Here is a 27,268-nt window from a genome sequence, read left to right on the forward strand (position 1 = left end):
ATAGCTATCTAGCAGTAGCATCTAACGTCCGCTAGCTAGCTCATTTTGATGTTTAGCCCTGTTTTATGGAACGTAAACAACAATTGAAGGGTGTGTTTCAATAGCTTGCTAGTTTCCCCATATATTCAACCTGCCACTGTGGGGAAGCAGATCATCATGAACTGCCGTTCAGAGGTTCTGGAGGTGTCTGTGGAGGGAAGACAGGTCGACGAGGCTATGCTGGCTCTGTTGCACACTATCCTATTGCATCGCAGCACTGGAAAATTTCACTACAAGAAAGAGGGCACCTACTCCATTGGCACTGTTGGCACACAGGACATTGACTGCGACTTTATTGATTTCAGTTTTGTTCGTGTTTCTTCAGATGAGCTTGACAGGGTCATCAGGAAAGCAGTGGGCGAATTCAAGGTAAGCCTGTCTGATTATTCTGATTGTTTGGATATTGAAATTGACATTATACATTAAAACATGTAGCTAGCTGTATTTTTCTTAAACTGCAATCCATTGACCTCTGGATCTATGTTGTTCTTTACAGGATGCCATGGGCAACGGGACTGATGGAATGGGACAAATCTCACTGGAGTTCTACCAGAAAAAGAAGTCTCGCTGGCCTTTCTCTGATGAGTGTATTCCATGGGAGGTCTGGAGCATTAAGGTCAATGTCGTCAACCTGGCCAACGAGCAGGAGAGACAGATCTGCCGGGAGAAAGTGGGCGAGAAGCTGGGCGAGAAGGTGATCAACATTGTGGAGGTGATCAACCAGCACGAGTACCTACCCAAAATGCCCACACAGTCGGAAGTGGACAATGTGTTCGACACCAGCCTCAAAGACGTACAGCCTTACCTGTACAAAATCACTTTTCAGATCACTGATACGCTGGGCACCTCAGTAAGCACCACCATGAGAAGGCTGATAAAAGACACCTTAGCACTGTGAGGGAGTCTCAAGATGATTTGCATYGTAAAACATGGCTGTGGGTAGCCTGGTTCCAGATCTGTTTGTGCTGTCTTGCCAGCTCCTATGATTGTGACCATAGGATGTTATCAAGACAACACAAATGGATCAGGGACTAGGCTGTGTGCTTTATTGACTATGGGATGTAATTGCTTCATTGACATCGGCATTTGCAGGCCTGTGAGTGTCTTAAGTATTAGTTAGAAGCACTGGTAGTACACTAGAAGTACCACCATCAAATGTCTAATCCGCTTTATTCACATTTGTAAGCAGTCATTTTAGGATCCTAGTTATCTATCCCTATTCTTTCACAAAATGCCTTTGTCAACACTGAAACATGACCTTTCACATCCGATAGTACAATTTGAGCTTTTATGTTTTTGTATGAAGAAAGTGCTGCAAAAGTAGCATGTCTGTCTGAAACASGTTTTCATTTAATAACTGCTTTAAGTAATTGTAAAGTAACTATCTTATTTATGTTTCTGACATTAGCTTTTGTTATTAGAAAATAATGTGCAGAAAGGTGTTTCACTTTTGAAAATAAAATCGATAATCCTAACTGACTTCACTTTCCCAATTGTTATTCTAGAARACCACCTGGTTCTGTGCTTACTGATGTTAATTAAGGAAAAGACAGACCAACGCGAACTTCGGCCGTGCGCAGTGAGTGGCCGTCCTATTGCGTCTGACCACAGAACATTGGTCGTCATTTTCTGTTAATTTCCTGACTCTACACGTTCAATTGCCGCGCTTCTTCCACACCAAGCAGGTGATTTACTGCAGATGACTGACATTTGTGTTGGTCTGTCTTCTCCTTTACAGGTTCAGATTTGTGAAGTATATTGAAAGACAGTACAGTATGAAGATAGGCAGAAACCGCTTCTACAATAGACAGTGGCGATTTTAGCATGTAAATGTTGGGGCAAACTCTTTTAGATGCATGTCATTAAAGCCACTACACAACACTTAACAATATATTAATTGGACTATAACGGTGACAAACGGTGCCCACAAACTGTTAGGGCCTACATAAAGCTGCCCCAACAGCAGTCCCAACACCTTACCAATTTTACTCCTGGCTATCAGCAGAGCCTTGTCTGGCAGTGAAACAGTTCATTCAGCCTCATTTACTGCCTTAAAAAAAAAGCATAGCTCATATGGCTGACTGGCTTAAACAAATGTGGTTTCTACTGACAATTGAGATGTACAAACTATGGCATAAGGGGACGACGAGAGGATAAATGGCAATCCGTAATTTYGATTAAGACAATGAGCGAGCTAGGACGGACATAGTCAATATAACWAGTTGTTCAGCACTTTTTAAATGTACGACGACAGAATTCATAACATGGGCCGTTCTTACAGTATTCTCCCTGTACACCGAGTCAGAACCGTAGGATAAATAAAGGGGGCATATAAGCAGACAATTAAAGCTCTTACAATATTCGATGATGACATTTCTCTAAAACAGGCTATAGGTTACATGTGCACCACCAAGTCAGAACAGTAGGCTAAATTATGAGGGGAAATGGCCCAAATTAATAGGGTGGGGCACATGGACTACTAACAGCTTACTACACAACATACATTTAGTATTACTTTCTTAGCTACAGTATACATATCTCCCTGGCATATTACATCATTTATGCAGCAGCATACAATTCATTTTTGGACTCGCCTTATTGTGCTATGCTCACTTGAACAGGAAGGTGGTGCGGCGGTCTTTCGTAGGCAAACTTTGTCATCAAAGTCTGGCATTCTCTGGATTTATGGTGCTTTCAAAGACAACTGGTAATTCGGGGAAAAAACAAGGTAGAATCATGACGTTAGTGATCTTCAGGTCGGAGCTCTCGAAAAAGCCAGAATTCCTGACTTGGAATTCAGAGTTGCATGACTGTTCAAACGTATTTTCCCAGTCAGAGCTCGTTGTTTTCCCGAGTTCCCAGTTGTCTTGAACTCACTGAAGTCTGAGATTTTCCAGTTCTGAGTTTCCAGTTGTTTTGAAAGCGGCAGAAGTCATGCTGGATTGACAGAATGGCCAATGTTTATCCTTTTAAGCTTGGAAAAGAAACCCTTAAAAGAGATTCTTAAAGACTTGGACCACACATCCACTCCACTGAATAGCAGGCTAGTGATTGCTTTGCAATGCTTGCAGTTTGCCACTGATTTTTCCAAACCACTCATTGTTGAATTTGCGATTTCCCACTTGTTGTGTAATGTTAATGTCCAATGGTCGATGAGCACCGATACGTTTKATCTATAACTTATCTTCATATGACAAGGATTGAAAAGGATTTGCCAGTAGATTGTTGACTTGATTCATGATGATGACTGCTATGTAACTTGCTAGCTAAGATTTTGAAAGTTGATGTTGACATGATCAGTCCAATCAAAGCTACTGTAGATATAACGTGATTTGACGTCATTTTATCTGTGGCCAATGACTTTGAGACTTCWTGCATGGGCACTTCTAATGTAACTCTATGACAGCACCCAAGGGGCTTGAATTTTTGAGCTCTCCCCATAAATTTTGCAATGACATGGCATCCCTATGAGTGACAGAACACTGAGCCAATTACGACACAACTAGAGAACATTACCACCCCTACGCAGAAAGCACTGAGCTGGGCTGAAACACCTGCATTTTGGAGCTGCCAAACTCAAGAAAGCAAAAAAGAGACCATGTTTGTATGCGGCTTTATTAACTCAATTATTATTATTAATTTTTTTTTTTACATTGTTTGCAAACTGATATGTGACACGTATTAATGCCAAAACAACAAGCAAAACAGCCAAAATCATAGCTAAACAGGTGGGGTTCAAAACAGGTGGGGCTCTGACCCGCCTGCCCTGAATGATGTGTCGCCACTGACAATATAAATCCCAGATCACACTTATAGGCAATGTTATGGCGATGTTAGCTAGTTAAGCTCATGCACAGAAACGCGTCATCAGGTATAAAGGTAATCTCGTGCTGAACTGCACATGTGCAGGCCTTCAATTCATAGGCACTCCTTCGATATAAACCTGGTCTGTTCGGTCTATTTCGCAAGTGTTCCGGGAAGTCTCGCCATTTTGCCTCTCTGGGTAATTATCAACCTCATACAAACTCTTTCAGACTTAATCATACTAGTATTGAGCCRACAGAGAGTAAAATACACATGTTATTAGCCATTCAAATTCACTCCTGTGAATTCCATTCAAATTCACTCTACTATACAAGTCGCTTGTGTGCTGTTGTATTTGTGTACCAAATTAATAAATAAAAACAAAATCTACCATACACCACACCCAGTATATATAATATATATCATTTAGAAACTCTGTGGTATACTGTATACCAAGCATGCAGCTTCAGACAGGTCAAGTTGTAAAGATGTTGAGGAAATCTTCAAATAAAGAATTAGTAACTAAACAGTCAAGGCATTTTTTAGGTTGAGAGGCCAGATGCTTTATTCAAAAGCAGTATTTGCCATGCAGCTGTGTGGATGTTTTTCCTCATCTAAGTTGCAAAGGTTTCCTCTCCAATCATGTATTTTTCATTCACAGGATGACCTTGTACAATAATGGAGAACAAAGCATTTCCAGTCTCTATATTCTCAAGGGCCACAGAGCAGATAGCAAATTCACTTCCAGAGTCACAGCCAAAAAATTAGTCACCACTGTCCAAGTGGCTAAACAGTTTGAAAAACATATCTGTGACCCACAGCAGTGACCATCTGTCCAAGGAAAATCGCTACAGTTATATTTAAGGATATTATTTTTAACAATATATTGTATAGTTTGGACAATAGAACAATATATTTTTGGCGTTAATTGGGTGTACCTGCACCAAAACGTCATCTTTTTAAATAGGGAGCCAATTTGTTTTCAGCACTTATTTCCATGCCTGATAAAAATGTGTTTTCTCATGGCTCTCTCTTGTCCCTCTGCAGCAGACACATGGTGAGCAATATGTTTGGAATATCTAACGGCAATAAAATCACAGTATCGAATCGCAATACATATAGAAACATGAGAATCGCAATATATATCGTATCGGCACCTAAGTATCGTGATAATATCGTATCGCGAGGTCCCTGGCAATTCCCAGCCCTAATTCAAGGGTGTTAGTTTCTTATAAGCACAATACAAACAATATACACACTCAATATCAAGGCAGCTACTGAATTATCAACTCTTTATTACAGAAAAAAATTCAAGCACAAAAACTGTAAGAAAAAAACTAAACTGCTGCAGTTCATGTTGAGCAACCATACAAATATTAATCATTGCAGAAATAGCACAGTAATACACAAAGTATGTATTTTCATAAACAAACTAATTATAGGTACACAATTATACAAACACTGCCATATACACAAAATTATATTTTATATCTTTGCACTCAATTTCTTTTTTTAATGATCTTGCATAAAATCCAGAGCACAAATATAAATATATACATTGTTTGAACCTAACCACCAAATTTCTAAATCCTTTTTCCAGGTGTAATTAAGAAGCCATCACCACCACAGCAAAAAGTATACACTTAAACAACCAAAATATACACTTTATATTCTGACTCTGTTATAGGACAGGGAWTTATTTTCCAAATCCCACTTTTACCCCCCAAGAGCAACAGTCTTGCTTTCACATGTTCTTAATTATTATATACATACACATACATAATTAACTTTGAACAAGGCACACCTGTTAATTGAAATGCATTCCAGGTGACTAGAGTGTGCAAAAGTGTTAACAAATTCAAAGGGTGGCTACTTTGAAGAATATAAAATATATTTGTTTAACACTTTTTTGGCTACTACATGATTCCATGTGTTATTTCATGGTTTTGATRTCTTCACTATTATTCTACAATATGGAAATAGTAAAATAAAGAAAAACCCTGGAATGAGTAGGTGTCCAACTTTTGACTGGTACAGTGTATATATATATATATATATATATATATATACATACATACATACATACATACATACATACATACACACTTATTGGCTCTTGGTTGTAAACCATTATAAATATCTATGTAAAAAAAAAGTTAATATGCAAAAACTGACTGTGCTTCATTTTAACAGAACTATTGTAAAATTGTCTCAGGATGCATATGCTAAGGCCATGCAATCAATTCATAGGATTACATGTGTAATTATCAACCTCATACAAACTATTTCAGACTTAATCATACTAGTATTGAGCCGACAGAGAGTAAAATACACATGTTCTTAGCCATTCAAATTCACTCCTGTGAATTCCATTCAAATTCACTCTACTATACAAGTCGCTTGTGTGGTGTTGTATTTGTGTACCAAATTAATCATTAAAAACTAAATCTACCATACACCACACCCAGTGGGCAGAACGTAAACAAAACTCCTTTCCCAAAAGTACATATTTTCCATATTCTTTACACAATAATCCACTAATGATAATCTGTAATTTAATGAGTGATAGCTAAAATTAAACAAGAAATTATTTATTTTACTCAGGATTTACAACAACAACAAAAAAGTGTCAGTTGAAATACTAACTGGTCTTTGGTCTTGTTTACTTGTATAATCTACATGAAATATCATTGAGGCAACGACAAAATCAGAATGAAGAATTAACAAATAGTGTTACAGCTGAAATGTTAATGGAATGCAGAGGATTCAAAATAAAGATTCATATAACTGAAATTAAATCAATGTAATTTGACCATTATATGTAATGTAAATATTGAACAGAATTGCAAAGTGCATATCAATAAACATGATGCCTGAGGCCACTAATATCATCTTCATAATGTCATCTTCACACATCAATCAACAAAAATTCACAACTTAAGCAAAAGCACGTAACTGTTCTTGAATTGTACAGTACAGCAATTCCTAAACAAAGCTCTTTCTTGAATCCAAAAAAATAGTTCTATAGGTAAAGACAACTGAAAGGGGGTTATCTGAATTAGGTCAGTACTGTGTAAATCTAATATCAATGGCAAAGTAACCATTGTAAGGAGCTGATGAGTCAAATAGCAGTTAATTGCAGACATTCACTTTCTCACCTCTATGACACATGGCCACTGGAAAAGATAACATGAAGGCAAGCCAACTACCAACAGCAATAGATACATTCAAAATCTTTCTTGTGTCGGCTGAGTTGTATTTGATCTCTTACGATGCTGTGAGCATAAAGTATCATCTCAGATGCTCAAAACAGAGTACAGGTGTTTGTGTGAGACATAATTAAATGTGACTATGGCTCTTCTCATGGCTCCAAAGACTAAAGGCAGTTTTGAATGTTCTCTGGCAGAGCTTACACATGTACTGCCTCTTAAATGTGAGGGCAGAGAGAGTGGGGGCATGGTAAAAAAGGGTTTCTGATTCCTGAGGGGTGAGGGAATTATCCACACTATCCATCTTGGGTAGGGGGCTACTGTGTGATCTGTCCATCTCTGGCCTCTTGGTCCTGGGCATTGACGACGAGCTTCCAGGCTTCTCCTTCTCTTTTGCTACCACAGCTTTAGCTTCCACTGAATCTGCCTCCACTGGTTTAGGTGGAAAAACTTGTGTGGCAGGACATCCAGTTGCATGTGTGACCGCTGGTGGTGGTGAGGGGGAGGGAGACAAAGGGCGCCTGTCATCAAMCTCTCTCGCTCCAGGTTCGTCGGAGGTTGACATGTGGGACTGGAAGTGGCTCCAAAGGCGGAAGTTGGTCCTGAAGGCCTTGTTGCAGATGTGACAGATGAAGGGTTTGATGTGGCACAGCAGCTCCTGGTGACGCTCCAGGTCTTTGTGGCCACCAAAGAGCTTGCCACATTTTTCGCATGGCCACACGCCTGGCTCCTCAGGCTCGACGGAGGCCCCAGACATCATGTCCTCCCTCTCGCTCACGGCCTCCTCAATGGGCTCATCCTTCACTGTCAGCTCGCCGTGATGTTCGTTGTGACACTGGCTAGCATTCAGGTCCTCGGGCACGAATGATGAAGAATCCTCCGAGTCCAACATAGGCGGACCTGAGGAGTCACTGTAGATTATGTCTTCTCTGGAGCTCCCCGCTCCCACAGACTCCTGGGCATGGAGAGGCCTTCCGAAGTGGTCAGATACTTCTCCATTGTTCTCCTCTCGATGGCTCATCTGCTCCTTAACAGTCATAATGTTGTGGTTGTGAACCTCCACCTGGTGTCTCCATATGCTGAAGGAAGACTTGAAGGTCCTCATGCACTCCAGGCAGGTCAGTTTCTTGTACTTGCAGTGTGCTTCATGTTCTTTTTTAACCGCTGGGCTGGAGAATCGGAGGCCACAGTAAGGGCACACGGTTGCGTGTCGACAGCCCCTCTCGTGGTCTCCCTGCTCAAAGAGAGAGGACAGCTTCTCATTGCAGAGTCTGCAGGAGTAAACCTCTGTGTCCGTGTTCTCTCTCTGACTGGGCTGGTCTTTTTGGTAGAGACTGCTCTCTCTCTCAGTCTCTTGGTTGTCTCTCTCCGCAGGGTGTGTCTTCAAATGCTGCTTGAACTGAGACAGAAACACAAACAATTTCCCACAGTAAGGGCATATCAAATTTGACTTGGACCTCAGGCCACCTTTTTTGGCAAATACCTGAGACTGCGAACCCTGCTTATTTCTCCTCAGCTTCATGAGCAAGGCTTTCTTTATTTCTCTCTCCCGCACAATATCAATCAGCTTCCTCTGAAACTTCTCATCCAGCTCGAATGAGCTGGAGGATGAAGCAGGGTTTTGTACCACTCCATGCTGGGTTTGGCAGTGGGTCCAGACTTTGAAGTTAGTGTGGAAGCGTTTGTGGCAGATGTCACAAGCGTATGGCTTATCTGGGTTGTGATACATGTTAACATGGCGGTGCAATCCAGCATTGGATCTGAACACTTTCAAACAGATCCAACATTTAAACATCTTGCTCTTCCTGGGATCATCAGTCCAGTCTTCATCATTGTCATCCATGTTGGAGTTGTGAGGTACAGATTCTGACATATTGTCGTCGTCATCTTCACATGGGAAATCATGTTCGTTCACCCCTTTAGACTTTTTGAATGGGTACCTTCGATTGTCTCTCCTCACCCTTCTCTTTCCAGGGAGTTTAGAAAATGGCTTAGTAGGGCCTTGGTCAAAATCCATTTCATTGTTTTTGAGGTTAACTGGTAGAGAATCCCCAACTGTGATTCTAATGATATCAGAGGGGTCAGACAGTGGGCTGCTAGGCTCTGTCTTCACATGGAACTCCTTTCCTGGAGTTTCATCTTTATCATACCTACTGTGGTGCATTGACTTGAGAAGAAGCGGCGGAACTACTTTCACACTTTGTTTGTGCTCTGTCTGAATCCCTTCCTCTGTATTTGCCACCATCTTAACAACAGACTGTTCTCGACCTTGCAGTTTATTGAGCTCCAGTGTGGGGGAGAAGACTGGGACGGGACTGTCCATGGATAATGACCTGCGCAGCAGGCTTTTTATGAGTGGGCCACTCCTGTCAATGGTCTGGCTAGGATCCCCTACCTGGCCCTGAAATTGTGGTTTGGATCTGTAGAGCCTCTGCGCCTCCTCCTCTTCTTTAGTGCTTAGATCAGACTGTAACATGACTGTTGGAGATTCACTGAAGGAGACTGAGGAGGTGAGCTGTGGCCTTACTGATGCCCCTGTGTGTGATGATGTCTTCCCCTTTAAGATGGAGGCATATGAACTGATGGGCTTGCTATCAGAACCCTCACCAGTTGCTTCAGCTGATTTTCTGGGATTGGATGCAGTGTTTCTGGCTGATTCGTTTGGTTTCCTGTGTCCTGAAGCTTGAGTCTGTTCTCCTTGATCATTTGAACTGTAGCGTCYGGCCCCGGGAGCATCACCCCTTCGGCTCTGGCGCACAATGACACTCCTCAGCTGGATGTCGTTATCGTCCTCTGAGAAGGACAGCCTTTTTCTGGAGACGCAGTAGGACACATGCGGCCTTGTTGACATAATGTTGGTTAGAAAAGGGATTCCTAGACTGTAGCCCAGCTCCTGGATGGCTGCCAGGCTGCCTCTATCCACGAAGAGGGAGGATGAGTATATGTAATTCAGTACTATCTCAAAGGCGTCAGGCTCACAGAAGTCCAGCTGTATCACTTTGTGGGGCTCAGACTCCCTTCGCGTGAACAGTGATTGGAAATACTCACTGCTAGCGGCGAGCACACTCCTGTGGGCCTGGTACCGCTGATCCCCCACAACCAAGACTGTGTCACAGAGCTGCCCCCTCAGGCGCTGCTCATTGAGCACCCCCAGCACAGAGAGGCTGTGGGATGGATTACTGTAGTGCACCAGACTCTCCATTCTGGCTGAAAGGCAAGAACAAAAAGGAGATCCTTTTTATTTCAAGAGCCGCATTTTGATTCACATGTTTTCAGTAAAAAAGTTAAAGTAAAGAGTTACCTGAAAATTGATAGCCCTATACATAAAATCAAACAAATAACTTGAATCTGAAGAAATACATAACAGCAGAAAAATTGCAATAAGTATAAGAATCTAATAGCATTATGGCAAATTAATATTTGCCCATGTTTCAGAAATGTATGAATGAGATATAGATGAAAGCACGTATATTTATTGCTGCTGTATTTATTTTGCTATGCAGTCTGTTCCAACTGATTGATATAAATATATTAGTGAAAATAGCCTATTATTTATCTCGTTATTAAATCCTTCATTTTAGAATACTAAAACACAGATATAATTTTGAATAAAAGTAAGTTAAATGTAAGTGAGTAGTTTAGATCAGCTGCTGGTAGGAGTTAATGTATCTAGGCCTATCTGTGGTATAAGCGCAAATAACATGACGCATGCGCATTTATAGGTTCTATTTCGATTACATCATGTCTTTAAATCATAAGACATGGCATGCCATGGGGGTCATATTTAGCAGGGACGCAGGCAGCGTTCATTCCGTTCCACACACACATAACTGTGGACACGGATATCAATTCCACATGATAAATAAAAGTGTCTGACACGTTCCATATCAGAAAAGTTTAGAACGCTGCGCGCCCATAGAATGTGTCTGATGGGAAGTCAGGGGAGCAAGCATTAGATCATACGCGAGACGTGGCTGAAATTCCTGATGACACATACGTTAAAATGAAACTGGTTTTATCACTCTGGCAAGTATCTTCCTCGTTATGGTATACATTGGTGAATGAAAATGTAAACAAATAACGCATTGCGTGGTCTGTTTGTTACTGTTGCTGGCAGTGATATCACATGATCACTTGGTGTTACAATGTTTCCGAAAGAGTAAAGTTGCATCCGAAATGCGCATTCTGAGAATGATTCAGGACTTTCAATGGAACAGAATCAAACGCCAGTCCTCGAGAAACGAGTGCGTGGTCAGTGAGTGTGCGCGCACACACCCGCTACTGTATTTTCGCCCTCATTACAGCGCAGACGCAGCATCTACAGCACACATAGGGCAGTTGCTCGTGAGGCTTATAAAAAGAAGAAGAAACCCCCTCTGAGTTACGTCAGGAAAAAAACATTTTCTCCAAACAAGACTTAAATATAAGGCACTACCGCCAGATAATCTAAACCAAGTAGTTTTGTGGCTTTCTAAACTTACCCCTATGTCTTCGTTCTGTTCCCACGGAGCACACGAACAAGAATTTATATCAGAATTCTGTTGAGTGTGTGGTAGTCGTGATTCCATCCATCTTGAACTTGACGTCATCCCACTCCAGGGATGAGGTCATCAAATACAACGCTCGTCACGTGTGCTGCGTTCTGATAGGCTGTTTWATACCCGTAGGCGGGAATGTAGGACGTGACAGGCAAATTTAAACCTCTTAAAGTGGCAGGTCATATTTTCGTTCTTTGAGACTTAAACATTTCATTGGGAAGCAATACGAATACGAATCAGATCAACATTGCTGTCTCAGTTGCAAAGTATCAATATTCTGTAGGCGAGAATGTGATTCTCTAAAACCATAGACGGATAATCTACTATTGAATTATGTGGAATTACTGAATGGAAATGCAAAATGTATTTTGCTCTTATTACTGRTCATGTTCATTTATTTTTATATATCTAATGAATGACAACAACCATTTGAGGAAAGCATTAGGTAAAATCAGCATTTGACATTGGTGGATGAATGTGTTTCTCTGTAACCAGATCCACTTTACCACTGAAACTAATTATAGAGGTGTGATTAAAAGACATCACTATGGCTGTATTTACACAGGCAGCCCAATTCAGATATTTTTCCCACTAATTGATCTTTTGACCAATCACATCAGATATTTTTCATAGCTGATCTGATTGGTCAAAAGACTAATTTGTGAAACAATTATCAGAATTGGGCTGCCTGTGTAAACGCAGCCTATGGCACGTCTGCTCTCTCTCATTGCATATATCCAGAAGGCACTTGTTGCTGTGGTCTACTTGCCAAAAAGAAAGTCTTCGACCATTACAAACGAAGAACCATATAATGTATCTTCATTTGGAATAATTTAAAACAGCTGATGTAGTTGCATTTGTATAAACAATCTAAATAATTTGGAGTCAAATGTTACACATCATCTGAAAGGACACAACTGCTACTATTTACTTCTATGTCTGTAAACAACTCTTGACGTTACAGTGAGCAGATAATGACATTTGAAAACATCACTAATCTGAAAATGTAAAAGGCACATATATGGTTATTTGTCTGTAGGGCTCATACTGTATGTAGTACCGTTTCTGGCAACCGGATGATCCAAGGAAGGTGTGGCACTGCTATTGCCTCATTTTGACATGTATGTATAATCTGTGTGTATATGTGAATACTTTAAGGTAAACTACTTGACCAAAAGTATGTGGACACCTGCTCGTCTAACTTTTTATTCCAAAATCATGAGCATTAATATGGAGTTGGTTCCCCCTTTGCTGCTTTAACAGCCTCCACTTTTCTGGGAAGGCTTTCCACTAGATTCTGGAACATTGCTGCAGGGTCTTGCTTCCATTCAGCCACAAGAGCATTAGTGAGCTCGGGCACTGATGTTGGGCGATTAGGCCTGGCTTGCAGTCTGCGTTCCAATTCATCCCAAAGGTGTTCAATGGGGTTGAGGTCAGGGCTCTGTGCAGGCCAGTCAAGTTCTTCCACACCGATCTCAACAAACCATTTCTGTATGGACCTTGCTTTGTGCACAGGGGCATTGTCATGCTGAAACAGGAAAGGGCCTTCCCCAAACTGTTGCCACAAAGTTGGAAGCACAGAATCGTCTAGAATGTCATTGTATGCTGTAGCGTTAAGATTTCCCTTCACTGGAACTAAGGGGCCTAGCCCGAACCATGAAAAACAGCCCCAGACCATTATTCCTCCTCCACCAAACTTTACAGTTAGAACTATGCATTCGGGCAGGTACCGTTCTCCTGGCATCTGCCAAACCCAGATTTGCCCGCCGGTCTGACAGATGGTGAAGTGTGATTCATCGCTCCAGAGAACGCATGTCCACTGCTCCAGAGTCCAATGGTTGTGAGCTTTACACCACTCCAGCAGACGCTTGGCACTGCACATGGTGATCTTAGGCAGCTCTAGCAGGGAAGAAATTTGAAGAACTGACTTGTTGGAATTGTTGCATCCTATGACGGTGCCACGTTGAAAGTCACTGAGCTCTTCATTAAGGCCATTCTACTGCCAATGTTTGTCTATGGAGGTTGCAYGGCTGTGTGCTCAATTTTAGACACCTCTCACCAACGCGTGTGGCTGAACTAGCCAAATCCACAAATTTGAATGGGTTTCCACATATTTTTGCATATATAGTGCATGTGCATAAACTGGATAGAACAACCTGAAACTGTGGATCTGTGGAACTGTGGAACTAACTAATGTGATGCCGACACCTTCAAATGGTTATTGTGCCACTCAGGTTGAGCCACCCCTCTTCACTGAGAGCACCACCCTCCCGCCCTCCAGCACAGCCTATATGGCCCAGTGACTCACAACATAATAATTGATTCATTCCTATTACTGATGGTTAAATTTCAAATCACATTAGACTTACAAGATGTAGAACATCCCCAAGCCAGTAAGGAATGTGCTGTGATGAGTAAACCTTTTAAATTCCAGAGGATATAGAGATCTTTTTCTGAAGGGGTGGAACATTTTTTATTTTTTATTAGTCTTTGGGGGAAATGTGACGAAATCAATACCCCTCCTGCCTGCCTGCCTGTCGGAGGCTGTGGGTGAGGAGATGAGTGAGGATATGAGAGTAAACACTGCCATGGGGACCTGAGTAGAAACCAAGTCACCTGGGACAGACACTGCTGCTCTCATCTCACAGCCACCATTTTTCCCTCTCTAGCATCACTAACATGTTGTTTGCTGGCACTGACAGTGCTTGCTGAAAACTGTTTGGTCCAAGCAGCATGGTCCTTGAATGCATGCCGTATTTTATGTATTCAAGATGAGTTGGATGTCCTTTCTCTGTCTGGCCACGGCCTTTCTGGACCTCTGTAGGGGACACAACACTTTGTTTGAAGGTAGGAAAATAAGCTAAATTAAATTATGACACAATCAATAATATGATMATGTGTATGCTCTACTGTTTATTACCATGTTCCATGATATCTTTGTAAATATTTTTTAGTAATTCTTAAACCAGAAGCAATGCAAATTATTCAATTTCTTTTACTGTACCTGCATTGATACTGTGGGCACTCCTTGGCTGTGGGCACTCCTATGAACGCCCGCAGTTGTGGAAATGAAAACCTGTTATGTGCTTGTGTTCATATATTCTGTTATTTATGCAACATTGATCTGCAAATACTTATTTTCCAATATTATGTTTTTGTGACTGTTTTTTTGGAATGCCCTGCCCATTTGTCTTAGATTCTGCAAACATAAAAACATGGATAGTCTCCATTACATATATAATATAACCATTCCTGTATTTCAGGATATGACCTGTCTATGTCCAGCTACCACCTGTGTACTCGACATGAGAGCACAGTGGTGAGTAAAGTGTTGTCCTATAAGATCTCTTATACGGTCAGGAGGTCATGTTGCGGCTGGCTACCCTGGAAGATGTGTGAGGTCACTGTTTACAAAAAGGCCTATCGGACTGAGTACATGAATGTCACCAAAGACGTTTTGAGGTGTTGTGATGGCTATGAACAAGTGGGCAGCTACTGTGCTTTATGTGAGTATTCTAGCTTGTATTTTAGCACTTGTTCAACATGAAAAGAAAATATGTTTAGGAGAGCACAGAAGTATCTACAAAGTGTAAGAAATGTATTTAACAGTTTGGTCATTTTCACAATTTACAGTACATCAGTACTATGGCCCTGCCCTAATACAATCAGGACCAGTAGTCATGGAGACTTGTTTATATGGAGCAGCTAACAAAGAACACTAGATGGGGCTGTGGACCAAGAACACAGTTATAGTTTGCTATTCACAGTGCTCTTTGTAAACATTTAATCGGATACTCTCTCTCTCTCTCTTTGATTAAGCTATGAACAGAAGTGGAGAGTTCACTGCTAAGCCAGGGTCCTGTCCTGAGGGTGTCGTGGAGGCACCCAGGAGTGGAGGGTGTGAATGGGAYTTAGACTGCCCAGGCTGGCAAAAGTGCTGCCAGAGAGAAGGCCTTTCTCTCTGTACTGACCCTCAGTCTGCAGGTAGGTACAGATCCCAGATCAACTTCATTGTGATCAAAGATATACAGGTAAATGCCAAAATAAAGGAAACACCAACATAAAATGTCTTCTTATGGCTGGGATCCCGTTAACGGGATCGATATGACAACACCCAGTGAAAGTGCAGGGCGCCAAACTCAAAATAACAGAAATCTCATAATTAAAATTCCTCAAACATAGAAGTATTTTACACCATTTTAAAGATAAACTTGTTGTTAATCCCACCACAGTGTCCGATTTCAAAAATGCTTTACGACGAAAGCACACCAAACGATTATGTTAGGTCTGCACCTACTCACAGAAAACACAGCCATTTTTCCAGCCAAAGAGAGGAGTCACAAAAAGCAGAAATAGAGATAAAATTAATCACTAACCTTTGRTGATCTTCATCAGATGACACTCATAGGACTTCATGTTCCACAATACATGTATGTTTTGTTCGATAAAGTGCATATTTATATCCAGAAATCTCAGTTTACATTGGCGCGTTACGTTCAGTAATGTTTTGCTTCCAAAACATCTGGTGATTTTGCAGAGAGCCACATCAATTTACAGAAATAGTCATCATAAACTTTAATATAAGATACAAGTGTTATGCACAGAATTAGAGATATTCTTCTCTTTAATGCAACCACTGTGTCAGATTTCAAAAWWWYTTTACGGAAAAAGCAAACCATGCAATAATCTGAGTACAGCGCTCAGACAACAAAACCAGCCATACAGATATCCGCCATGTTGGAGTCAACAGAAGTCAGAAATAGCGTTATAAATATTCACTTACCTTTGATGATCTTCATCAGAATGCACTCCCAGGAATCCCAGTTCCACAATAAATATTTGATTTGTTCGATAAAGTACATAATTTATGTCCAAATACCTCYTTTTTGTTAGCGCGTTTAGCCCAGTAATCCAAATTCATGAGGCGCGAGCAGACTAAAAGTCCAAAAGTTCCGTTACAGTCCGTAGAAACATGTCAAACGATGTATAGAATCAATCTTTAGGATGTTTTTATCATAAATCTTCAATAATGTTTCAACCCGGAGAATTCCTTTGTCTTCAGAAATGCAATGGAACGCAAGCTAACTCTCACGTGAATGCGAGTGGGCAGCTCATGGCACTCATGGCATGCCAGACCCCTGACTCAAAGAGCCCTCATTCCCCCCTCCTTCACAGTAGAAGCATCAAACAAGGTTCTAAAGACTGTTGACATCTAGTGGAAGCCTTAGGAAGTGCAATATGACCAATATCCCACTGTATATTTGATAGGCGATGAGTTGAAAAACAAACCTCAGATTTCCCACTTCCTGGTTGGATTTTGTCTCAGGTTTTTGCCTGCCATATGAGTTCTGTTATACTCACAGACATCGTTCAAACAGTCTTAGAAACTTCAGTGTGTTTTCTATCCAAATATACTAATAATATGCATATCTTAGCTTCTGGGACTGAGTAGCAGGCAGTTTACTCTGGGCACCTTATTCATCCAAGCTACTCAATACTGCCCCCAGCCATAAGAAGTTAATAGGGTGTTGGGCCACCACGAACCAGAACAGCTTCAATGCTCTTTGGCATGGATTCTATAAGTGTCTGGAAGTCCATTGGAGGAATGAGACACCATTCTTCCATGAGAAATTCCATAATTTGGTGTTTATTTAATGGTGGTGGAAAATGCTTTCTCAGGTGCCGCTCCTGATATATATATATTCATTGTATAGTACAGTCACAGAAAATTATATTGTAAAGATACAAGTATTCTTAATTATTTCACTCAGGCGGTAGAGGCTGGTGCTTTCACGTCACTGTGACAGTGAAGACAGATTACCAGCKGCTGATATCCATGGACGGGGGAATCCTGAACCACACAAGGCTGCTGCACTCTGTGGTAGGTTACTGTATCTCTCCCTATGTTCTTCTCAATGATGGTCCATTATATAGTCCCTATTTCTCACCGTATGTGCCCAGTATAGGCCATGACCATTCTGTATTGGTTTACAGGTGACTGGAGCGCTGGACTCTTATGACGTCTCTGTATACTATATCAGCTCCTGGCCTATATGGCCATTTAGAACCTCCTCCTCTCTGCTGATTAGTTCCCCTGAAATGCTGTCCCTGTCCAACACGACCACAAAGCTGCACCTTCTTCTCATACACATTGAAGAAGTCACCTCGGTGTCAGTTGAAGGTAAGGGGATTCTGTACTGTACTGTGGGGCGTAAAATACACAGGSTTTTCTGGTGGATATAATGATGTATGTGTTATAGTTGTTCTCTTGTTACTGAAAACCCTGCTAAGGAAAAGCTGACTCAGTAACACCACGGTGTCCCACTCTGCCTCCACTTCCTCTTTACACTCATCTGCGACATGTTTCCTCTGGAAATGGAAAACTGGCCGTTGACACACACTCTCAAAAACACACACCAGTGCGAACACACACACAAAACGAATAGACACACACACACACTGTATAATGTATATCCTGTATACAGTATCTACTACACATTATGCTGCTGTCCTTTCAGACATGAATGAGTGTAGCCATGCCGCTCTCAGCAGCTGCTCACGTCAGGCAGACTGTACCAACACAGAGGGCTCCTACAGCTGCACCTGCCATCCAGGATTAATTGATCTCAACCCCAACAACAAAGGGGTACACTGCCAAGGTAAGGACAGGGAGTGGTGTGTACATACTCTGGGTTATATGAAATGAATGTAAAGATGTAAAAGTTTGTAGCTAACACTCAACCTGTTCGTTCTCTTTTCAGCTGCTGACCCTGTGACCTCACCCATGCCCAGTAATGCCACTCATATGTTCTGGTGGGCCAATGCTACAGAGTTGCCACCCAACAGCACCAGCTATCAGTCCCAGGTCTCCAGCTTCACTGATACCCCAACAGCTATAGCTACAACCACAGACAGGAGCATGATGCTGAGCTCGACCCATATACATGCTACCACACATAACCCAGTTAAAGCCAGCTCCAACAGGTCTGAGACCAGTACCGCAGTGATACCCTCGAGTACTGTATTGACCTCCAGCAGGCCTGAAATCAGTACAGCTCTCACATCCTGGAGTAGTTCCACCTCACTCCAGCATACCACTAACCCCAACTCTCCAACCCCAACCCTCTCCACCTCGGCCCCCTCTGTACCGGCATGGCAGACACATCACCAGCAGACCAGCACTATGCCACAAACCAGCCTTGAGCCCACTCTGGTGGTGTCCCTGAGTGTATCACCACCATCTCCATCAACATGCAGTATGGAAATCAATAACACACCCATTATACATTGTACAACAGCAACAGTTTTAAGCGTATGGACTTTTTAAAATATCACTTCTATCAATATTTTGTTGATAGAAATTCCCCCAATGACTCCCCTGCTGTTTCTAAGAACCCCTGAGGCTGTTTGCATAATATTCTCCAAAGTGCTCCACATACATCTTTAATAATCATAATTTAAAAAACTTAGACTCTCACAAAGTCATTCCTAATTGATAAAATTATATTTCATAGAAGTTGAGATTGATTACTGTCTCCCTTCTCCCCCAGACCCCGCCCCCATCACCAACCTGCAGGCTTCCAACGTCACTGGCTCCTCCTTCTGCGTGTCCTGGATGACTGGCCAATCCCAGAGCGGGTTTAGCTTTCTGGTGGTGCTGATGGAGGGGTCAAAGGTCAGGGGACGCTGGGAGACGGGGCTGTCAGTCTGGGAGGTGACATTGTTGAAGCCTGGGGTTCTCTACAACGTTACTGTCATTTCCTGTCCCCATGGGAGCCAGGGGGCCAGCCTGCTGCTGCTGGTTAAGACTGGTAAGTACCATGTAAAGAATGTGTTTAAAATATCAACTTTCTGTCATCTTTTTCAGTTTTGTTATGTCAATATCACTTAAAATGTGTGCATACTTAAACTGATGCAGTACATKTTAGCTATATGTGCTTTATGCATAAGGAGGCTGATATGGTGTGCCCTATAGTGAACTGCTGGCCAAAGCCATCTGAACAAGGACAAGAGGAAAGCCCTCTATTATTCATTACACACTGACACAGCAATATGATTTGGTTTCACTTACGAAAGCACTTTCACGTTATGCTGACTCTTATAGCAGATATGAAACTGTTCTAGTGACTACAGTGCTTTGGCTGGATGTGTGTATCCAATTCACAGCTGCACAGACACTTGGAGCAACAGCTCACCTGACCAATGTGCAGTTCACTGATGCCCTGCTGGACCCTACTAGCCAGGCGTATCAGAATCTTAGTCGTAGTATTATGGAAGAGGTAGGAGACTACCACACAACGGCTGCTTAGACAAATGTTTTTTGAATGTTTACAAATGTTGAATGTTTGAATGTTGTCATTGTCCTCACTTATAGAACATGGAATGTTGTAGTTTCTATCAAATGACACTGACACAAACACACTGTCTCCTCTAACTGTCCCACAGATCCTCCAGTCTCTCCCTCCTGATATTCTGGCCCTGGTAAACTCAGGAGATGTGAGGGTTCAGATCACAGGCCTGGCCCCTGGCAGTGTAGTAGTGAACTTCACCATCATCTTCACACCCAGTCAGTCCCAGGACATCCTGAAAGTGTCCTCTGCTCTGATGCAGGCCCTACAGAACAGCTCCAGATACACAGTTGACAGCAACAACACCAGCATAAATGGTAACGCTGTCTTAACCTTGTACAGTTGGAAGAATACTTAGATTTTGATAAAAGGATGTGTACAAGATGATGTGCCAGGTCTCCAATGGGCCTTTCTTGAAAATTATTATTTGAATTAATGGGGCTTTCTGGTTAAATATAGGTTGAATATGAAATAAGATAACTCTCTGTTAGCATTAGATGGAGAGCACATTTAGTGATACCAATCTGCATAAACTGTTAACCTGATATTCAATGCCAGATTTTTGTTGTTGTTTCAAACAGATGTTGATGAGTGCAGTACAGGGGACATGGACTGCTCCCCATGGGCCCARTGCACTAACACCTGGGGCTCCTACAGCTGTCTCTGTCTGGATGGATTCACGGACTCTAACCCCTCTAGGCCGGGACGGGTCTGTTCAGGTAGACAAAATGGAGTAATCGCTTTCCCTTTTTGGTAGTCTAAATTCAGATCTGGATATGGTTACTAGAGTATTCGTCTCACACTGCCTAATCAGTTCACTACAGTTCAAACTGTAATTGTCTTTTTTTTGTTGCCATACAGCTCCTTTGACCACAACCACACCTATGTCCACAACCACACCTATGTCCACAACCACACCTATATCCGCAACCACACCTATGTCCACAACCACACCTATATCCGCAACCACACCTATGTCCGCAACCACAACAAACACTCCCGTTACAACCAGCAATACAGTGTCAACCACTACCACCTACAATACAACCTCAATTACATCCAACAATACAGATGCAGCTGCAATGAACGCAACAGTTACAACCACTGTCAACAATACAGTTAGAATCAACAACACAGTTTCAACCAAAACTCCAGTCACAATCACAACCATGGCGCCAGTTACAACCTCAACCATCACTGAAGTTCCTACAAAAATGACCAGCGGTCTCATCAAAACCAGTCTGCAGCCTGAGACTCCTACATCTCTGGCTCCTCTGGTCTCTTATACGGAAGCCATCTCAGTGGAGTGCAGGGCCAGTGCCATCACGGTGACAGTGGCCAGGGACTTCCTGTGGTCGGGGCACATTGGGGACTCTTCCCTGTTCCTAGGGAGACAGGAGTGTGGCGTGAACGGAGGGAACAGTAGCCACGTCCAGCTGACGGTGGCTTGGGACGAGTGTAACACACAGCTCTTATATGTGAGTCAGTAAACTTGTCAGTCAGTGGTTAGAGGGTGCTACCTACTGCCCCCTTGTGTCACAAAGAGCATAGTCTCTGGTGTGTTTAGGCTAAATAAAAGGTTATTCTATAATGTACAAAACAGACCTGGATTTAACAGGTTAAAATGTCCTTATTTATGTACCATTTATTCTATACATTAAAAACATGCAGCCTGTCACCATGGTATCTTGTAGGTGCAGGTGTTGGATGACCAAACTAGATTGAACTGTCCTCATGGTCTGTTAGAAAATAAAATAACTAACTAATACCCATGTTAACTTTTGCACTTCAGAACAGCACTCACTACACTGCTCAGGTGAATCTGTACAACTCTATGAGCTCTCAGCTCTTGCCTGACGACACTACAAGGGTTCCCACAGTACGGCTGAAGGTCCCCATCATGTGTACCTTCAGGAGGAGCATCATCATCTCCTCTGGTTACAGCACCACAGGGTACGCTCTGCCAGGTGCCATGGTTACCTTATCTATGTCACTATGGTCATATCCACCTCCCTCCACCTTTTAACTCCCACAAATCACTGCTCAGCTAGACTGAAAAATAAACATGTCTAGAACCCAATTTTTCCTCACTACTCAAAGACATGCTTGCAAATATCTCTCTTATTGACATAGAGTGTATTTGAATATTCAGTATCCATGATATATTTAGCTATTTATTTACATAATATCTTATGGTGTATTGACAGGTATGATATGATCAATGATGCTGTCATGGGCTCAGGGACGTTCTACGTGACATTTCAGCTCCTGAATGGAATGTCACCCCTCCCCCAGAACTACAGCCTGTCTCCTGAGGAGGATGTTGTGGTCGAGGTCAGCGTTGACTCCACGGTTGCCCAGATCAAAGTGGTCATCAACAAGTGCTGGGCCACCCAGAGCAGCAACCCCTTAGAACCAACAACCTATGTTTTTCTGGAAAACAGGTCTGTTCTACAATTGCTTTTGAAGGTGCCCTATTATAGTTAGCTTAGATGCTAGGTTTTTATTCCGTGGCATATAATAGAATACCATTTATATGTATTGTCCATCCGAGGATGGACATTTGCTTGAAGATTTAGATGTGTTTGGGTACTTTCTAAGCTTTCTGCCGGTAATCTGTATCTCTCTTTCTAATCAGCTGTCCCCTCCCAAACACATACACCACAGTCGTGGAGAACGGCAACTCCAGCAAGTCTCGCCTGTCTCTTCGCATCTTCTCCTACATTAACCTGAATGTCATCTACCTGCACTGCCAGATTCAGATCTGTATCGAGACTGGCTCGGCCACCTGCCAGCCTGTGAGCATCTGTCCAGATTTATTCATACTGTACTACTCAAATATACAGTATTTACTTTGATGTCTAGATTTACTCTCCAACCAGGGGTTAAATGGGGTATTCGGAGGTGGGGAAGCTCTGGCGGGTTGAATAAAAGGATTATGCCAAGATTAGGGTTAGAATTAGGGTTAGTGTTACTGCTGTAAGTACAATGTATTACTATTCTAGGGTTTGGGTTAGGGTTACTACTTTTATCCTGCTTTTTATCCTACTCCCATAAGGTGCTAGAGCTCGGCTCTGCCTGGCTCTCGCTTTGATCCGGGTATCTCCAGTTCAATTTAACCACTGTGTTCAACCCCTTTGATATGACTACCTAGAGGCTCTTGAAAAATGCTCTACTTGGAGAATGTTTAATTATACTGAACAAAAGTGTAAACACAACATGTAAAGTGTTGATTCCATGTTTCATGAGCTGAAATGAAAGATCCCAGAAATGTTCCATACGTACAAAAAKCTTTCACTCTTAAATGTTGTGCACAAATGTGTTTACATCCCTGTTAGTGAGCATTTCTCCTTTGCCAAGATAATCCATCCACCTGACAAGTGTGGCATATCAAGAAGCTTAAACAACATGATCATTACACAGGTGCACCTTGTTCTGGGGACAATAAAATGCCACTCTAAAATGTGCAGTTGTGTCCACAACACAATGCCACAGATGTCTCAAGTTTTGGGGGAGCGTGCAATTGGCATGCTGACTGCAGGAATGTCCACCAGAGCTGTTGTGAGATATTTTAATGTTCATTTCTCTACCATAAGTCGTCTCCAATGTCGTTTTAGAGAATTTGTTAGTACATCCAACCGGCGCACAACCGCAGACCACGTGTAACCACGCCAGCCCTGGACCTCCACATCCGGCTTTTTCACCTGCGGGATCGTCTGATGAAACTGTGGATTTGTACAACCGAAGAATTTCTGCACAAACTGTCAGAAACCACCTCAGGGAAKCTCATCTGCTTGCTCGTCATCCTCACTAGGGTCTTGACCTGACTGCAGATTGGCTTCGTAATCAACTCCAGTGGGCTAATGCTCACCTTCAATGGCTACTGGCACGCTGGAGAAGTGTGCTCTTCACGGATGAATCCCGGTTTCCACAGTACCGGGCAGATGGAAACAGCTTGTATGGCGTCATGTAGGCAAGCAGTTTGCTGATGTCAACGTTGTGAACAGAGTGCCCCATGGTGGAGTTAYGGTATGGCAGGCATAAGCTTTGGACAACGAACACAATTTCATTTTATCGATGGCAATTTGAATGCACAGAGATACCTTGACCAGATCCTGAGGCCCATTGCTGTGTCATTTATCCGCTGCCATCACCTCATGTTTCAGCATGATGTCGCAAGGATCTGTACACAACTTCTGGAAGCTGAAAATGTCCCAGTTCTTCCATGGCCTGCATACCCACCAGACATGTTGCTCATTGAGCACGTTTGGGATGCTCTGGATCTACGTGTACAACAGCATGTTCCAGTTCCGCCAATATGGAGTAACTTTATGCGAAGGAGATGTGTTGCGCTTCATGAGGCAAATGGTGGTCACACCAGAAACTGACTGGTTTTCTGATCCACGCCCCTACATTTTTTTCAAGGTATCTGTGACCAACAGATTCATATCTGTATTCCCAGTCATGTAAAATCTATAGATAGGGGACCTAATGAATTTATTTCAATTGACTGATTTCCTTATTTGAACTGTAACTCTGTAAAATCTTTTAAATTGTTGCATGTTGTGTTTATATTTTTGTTCAGTGTAGTTCAATGCTGTTTTCTTTCCATAATCTTTTCCTTTGTCAGGATTGCTTTGGGCGGAGAGAAAGATTCTCCAATCTAATTGGAACAGCAAAATCATCCTGTGGACCATTGCTTCGATCACACAAAGGTAAAGTAAATKCTCTTCAAAGTGTGACTGCATCAAAAAAAGCTATACTGTGACAACTAGGCTACTGCTAATTTCATATACAGCCAAGTCCAAAATGATTGGCACCCTTGATAAAGATGAGCAAAAAGAATGTATAAAATAAATCATGCAAATACTGAACTATAAAGAATGGAAAAGTATATTATTTTATACTAATASAATTGCTCACCCAAAGAGATTTTGTGTAACTTGTAATAATTTTTTCTCTCAAAAAGATAGGGGTCAAAATGATTGTCACCCATTTTTAATACCTTTCAATACCTCGCCTTGCGAGGATAACGGCACTGAGTCTTTTTCTAAAACGTTTTATGAGATTGGAGAACACATTGGGAGGGATTCATGTCATTCCATTTTGAAGGTCAACGGCATCATGAACTTTACTCAGTACCAGGACATTTTAGCCAAAAACCTGGTTGCCTCTGCCAGGATGCTGAAACTTGGCCGCAAGTGGATCTTCCAGCAAGACAAAGACAATAACCCCAAACACACATCAAGAAATTGTTCATTGACCAAAAAAAATCAACATTTTGCAATGGCCATCTCAGTGTCCAGACTTGAACCCCATTGAAAACCTGTGGTTTGAAATGAAGAGGGCAGTCCATAAGGGTAGACAAAGGATATCAAGGATCTGGAAAGATTCTGTATGGAGGAATGGTCTAAGATCCCTCCTAATGTGTTCTCCAATCTAATAACACATTTTAGAAAAAGGCTCAGGATGGTTTGTACAAGGCTACATGATGTATAGGATGATCAACTGTACATATTGTGAAGTTAATATATTCTGACATGTTTTCTGGCAGTGTCCRTCRAAGAGAGATCTGATACTCTTCGTCTGGTGGGCTACAGTTTACTGGGAATAGGACTATTCCTCCTCTTTATCGGGAGTCTCTCTTCCTTGTTCTTCAGCCACAGGAAGCGAATTGGAACCTACAGTTTCAGCCTCAAACCCAAACAAGATAACTATACCTATCATGTTTTCAATACTTAGTGCTGGAACACTTTTAGGCTAGTTTTAGGGAACTCAAAGACATAGTAAAGTTGGTATTTAATTTCTTCAAGCTGTTGCCTAGTAGTCAGAAATGAAGAGGTCAATACAGATAATTTTGATTAAACTAAGGCATATTATTAAAAAACTAAGTGTATCAAAAGGGCAGAAATCATTATTAATTTGGATGACATCAGGGTCTCTTCAATTTTTTCAACATTGATACATTTAAATACATACTGTATACAAAGCACTGTTTGCCTTGGAAATTAATGTTGTCTTGTTAGGATTTGTATAGTAAATCTTATTTTAAAAATATAATATATTCTRCAATCCCTTCATTTTCTTTTAAACTGATATTTTTCTATAACTGAGAAAATCTACCATTTATCTACCATTTATCCTGAAGTCTTCTAAAGTCAATAGCAGACACATCCTGAAATATTGACCTGCTAAAATATGTGAAATATGTTCATAAACGAACAACTAGAAATAAAAAGGAATTATTTGTATATTGGAACATTTGTAGCAGAGGAAGAGAATATTTCCCCAATCTTTATTTATGAGGTGAAATGTTGAATTTGTGATACAATCTAAGAACTACTGTAATGATCCATACACTAGAGGACACTGTTGGGTCATTGCATTAAAAAAAATTAAAACATAGGTAGGACAACAAATGTTGGGATTTCACAGTGTTATAATATCATGAATTAGATATGGTCACACTATAAACATTTTGGATGATTGACATTAGATAACATTACATGAAGGTATGGTACATTTATCAAATACATCAAAGACTTGGTGGTCTGTATGTCTGTGCTGCGTGCATGTGTAAATGTGCAGGCCGGGCCCATCATGTGTATGATGATTTCACACCACCACTTCACACACACCTTTGTGACACACACACCTTTCTCTCTCTGAGAGGCGAGCCCTGTGGAGGGATACATGGTAAACAGCAGGAGGTTGGTTTCTTTCAGAGGCGTACCCTGGAGACCTGGAGGGTGGTGGGATGGGGGGTACAATCTGTGTGGACGAGGACTCATAAACCCCACCCCCAATTAACGCATACAACCCCAACCCACCTTCTTGGGAGGGTGAAACAGTGATCTGAGGCAAAGTATCAAAGGAACAAACCTCCATCAAAATAAAACAAAAATAGTTGATTGTTACAGTTATAGAGCGTCGCACAGTTGCCCCAGCGTCGTTCGGGTTAGGGTTTAGCCGGGGTAGGCCGTCATTGTAAATAAGCATTTGTTCTTAACTGACTTGCCTAGTTAAATAAAGGTTAAATAAATGTTTAAAAAATACCCACATTGTAAAGCTGAGTGAACTGTAGATTCAAAATCAAATCAATTTGTATTTGTCAGATGCGCCAAATACAACAGGTGTAGACGTTACCGTGAAATGCTAATTTACAAGCCCTTAACCAACAATGCAGTTCAAGAAATAGAGTTAAAAAAATATTTCCAAATTAACTAAAGTAAAATTTTTAAAGTAACACAATAAAATAACAATAATGAGGATATATACAGGGGGTACCGGTACCTAATCAATGTGCGGGCGTACAGGTTAGTCGAGGTAA

At 41.7% G+C, this 27,268-nt stretch overlaps 3 protein-coding genes across 3 annotated transcripts; 2 read left to right on the forward strand and 1 right to left on the reverse strand.

Annotated features, from left to right (window-relative positions):
- The first annotated feature begins 156 nt into the window (after window positions 1-156).
- LOC111980786 (autophagy-related protein 101) lies at window positions 157-1,518 on the forward strand. The gene is made up of 2 exons (XM_024011772.2): window positions 157-408; window positions 536-1,518. Exons 1-2 carry the CDS (start codon window positions 157-159, stop codon window positions 935-937), a joined length of 654 nt encoding a protein of 217 aa, XP_023867540.1. The 3' UTR covers window positions 938-1,518.
- A 3,603-nt stretch (window positions 1,519-5,121) lies between these two features.
- On the reverse strand, window positions 5,122-11,630 carry LOC111982086 (zinc finger and BTB domain-containing protein 21-like). Its single transcript, XM_024013635.2, has 2 exons — window positions 11,534-11,630; window positions 5,122-10,259 (listed from the first exon to the last, which is right to left on the reverse strand). Exon 2 carries the CDS (start codon window positions 10,252-10,254, stop codon window positions 7,183-7,185), a length of 3,072 nt encoding a protein of 1,023 aa, XP_023869403.1. The 5' UTR covers window positions 10,255-10,259; window positions 11,534-11,630; the 3' UTR covers window positions 5,122-7,182.
- A 3,781-nt stretch (window positions 11,631-15,411) lies between these two features.
- LOC111979983 (uromodulin-like 1) lies at window positions 15,412-25,939 on the forward strand. The gene is made up of 15 exons (XM_070449741.1): window positions 15,412-15,574; window positions 17,362-17,471; window positions 17,585-17,771; window positions 18,109-18,249; window positions 18,352-18,846; window positions 19,141-19,401; window positions 19,757-19,869; window positions 20,036-20,255; window positions 20,520-20,657; window positions 20,800-21,416; window positions 21,731-21,891; window positions 22,146-22,382; window positions 22,577-22,736; window positions 24,569-24,653; window positions 25,493-25,939. Exons 1-15 carry the CDS (start codon window positions 15,412-15,414, stop codon window positions 25,678-25,680), a joined length of 3,276 nt encoding a protein of 1,091 aa, XP_070305842.1. The 3' UTR covers window positions 25,681-25,939.
- Window positions 25,940-27,268: the final 1,329 nt, after the last annotated feature.

The sequence above is a fragment of the Salvelinus sp. IW2-2015 genome, linkage group LG20 (genome assembly GCF_002910315.2).
Source record: "Salvelinus sp. IW2-2015 linkage group LG20, ASM291031v2, whole genome shotgun sequence".
Classification (NCBI taxonomy): Eukaryota; Metazoa; Chordata; class Actinopteri; order Salmoniformes; family Salmonidae; genus Salvelinus; species Salvelinus sp. IW2-2015.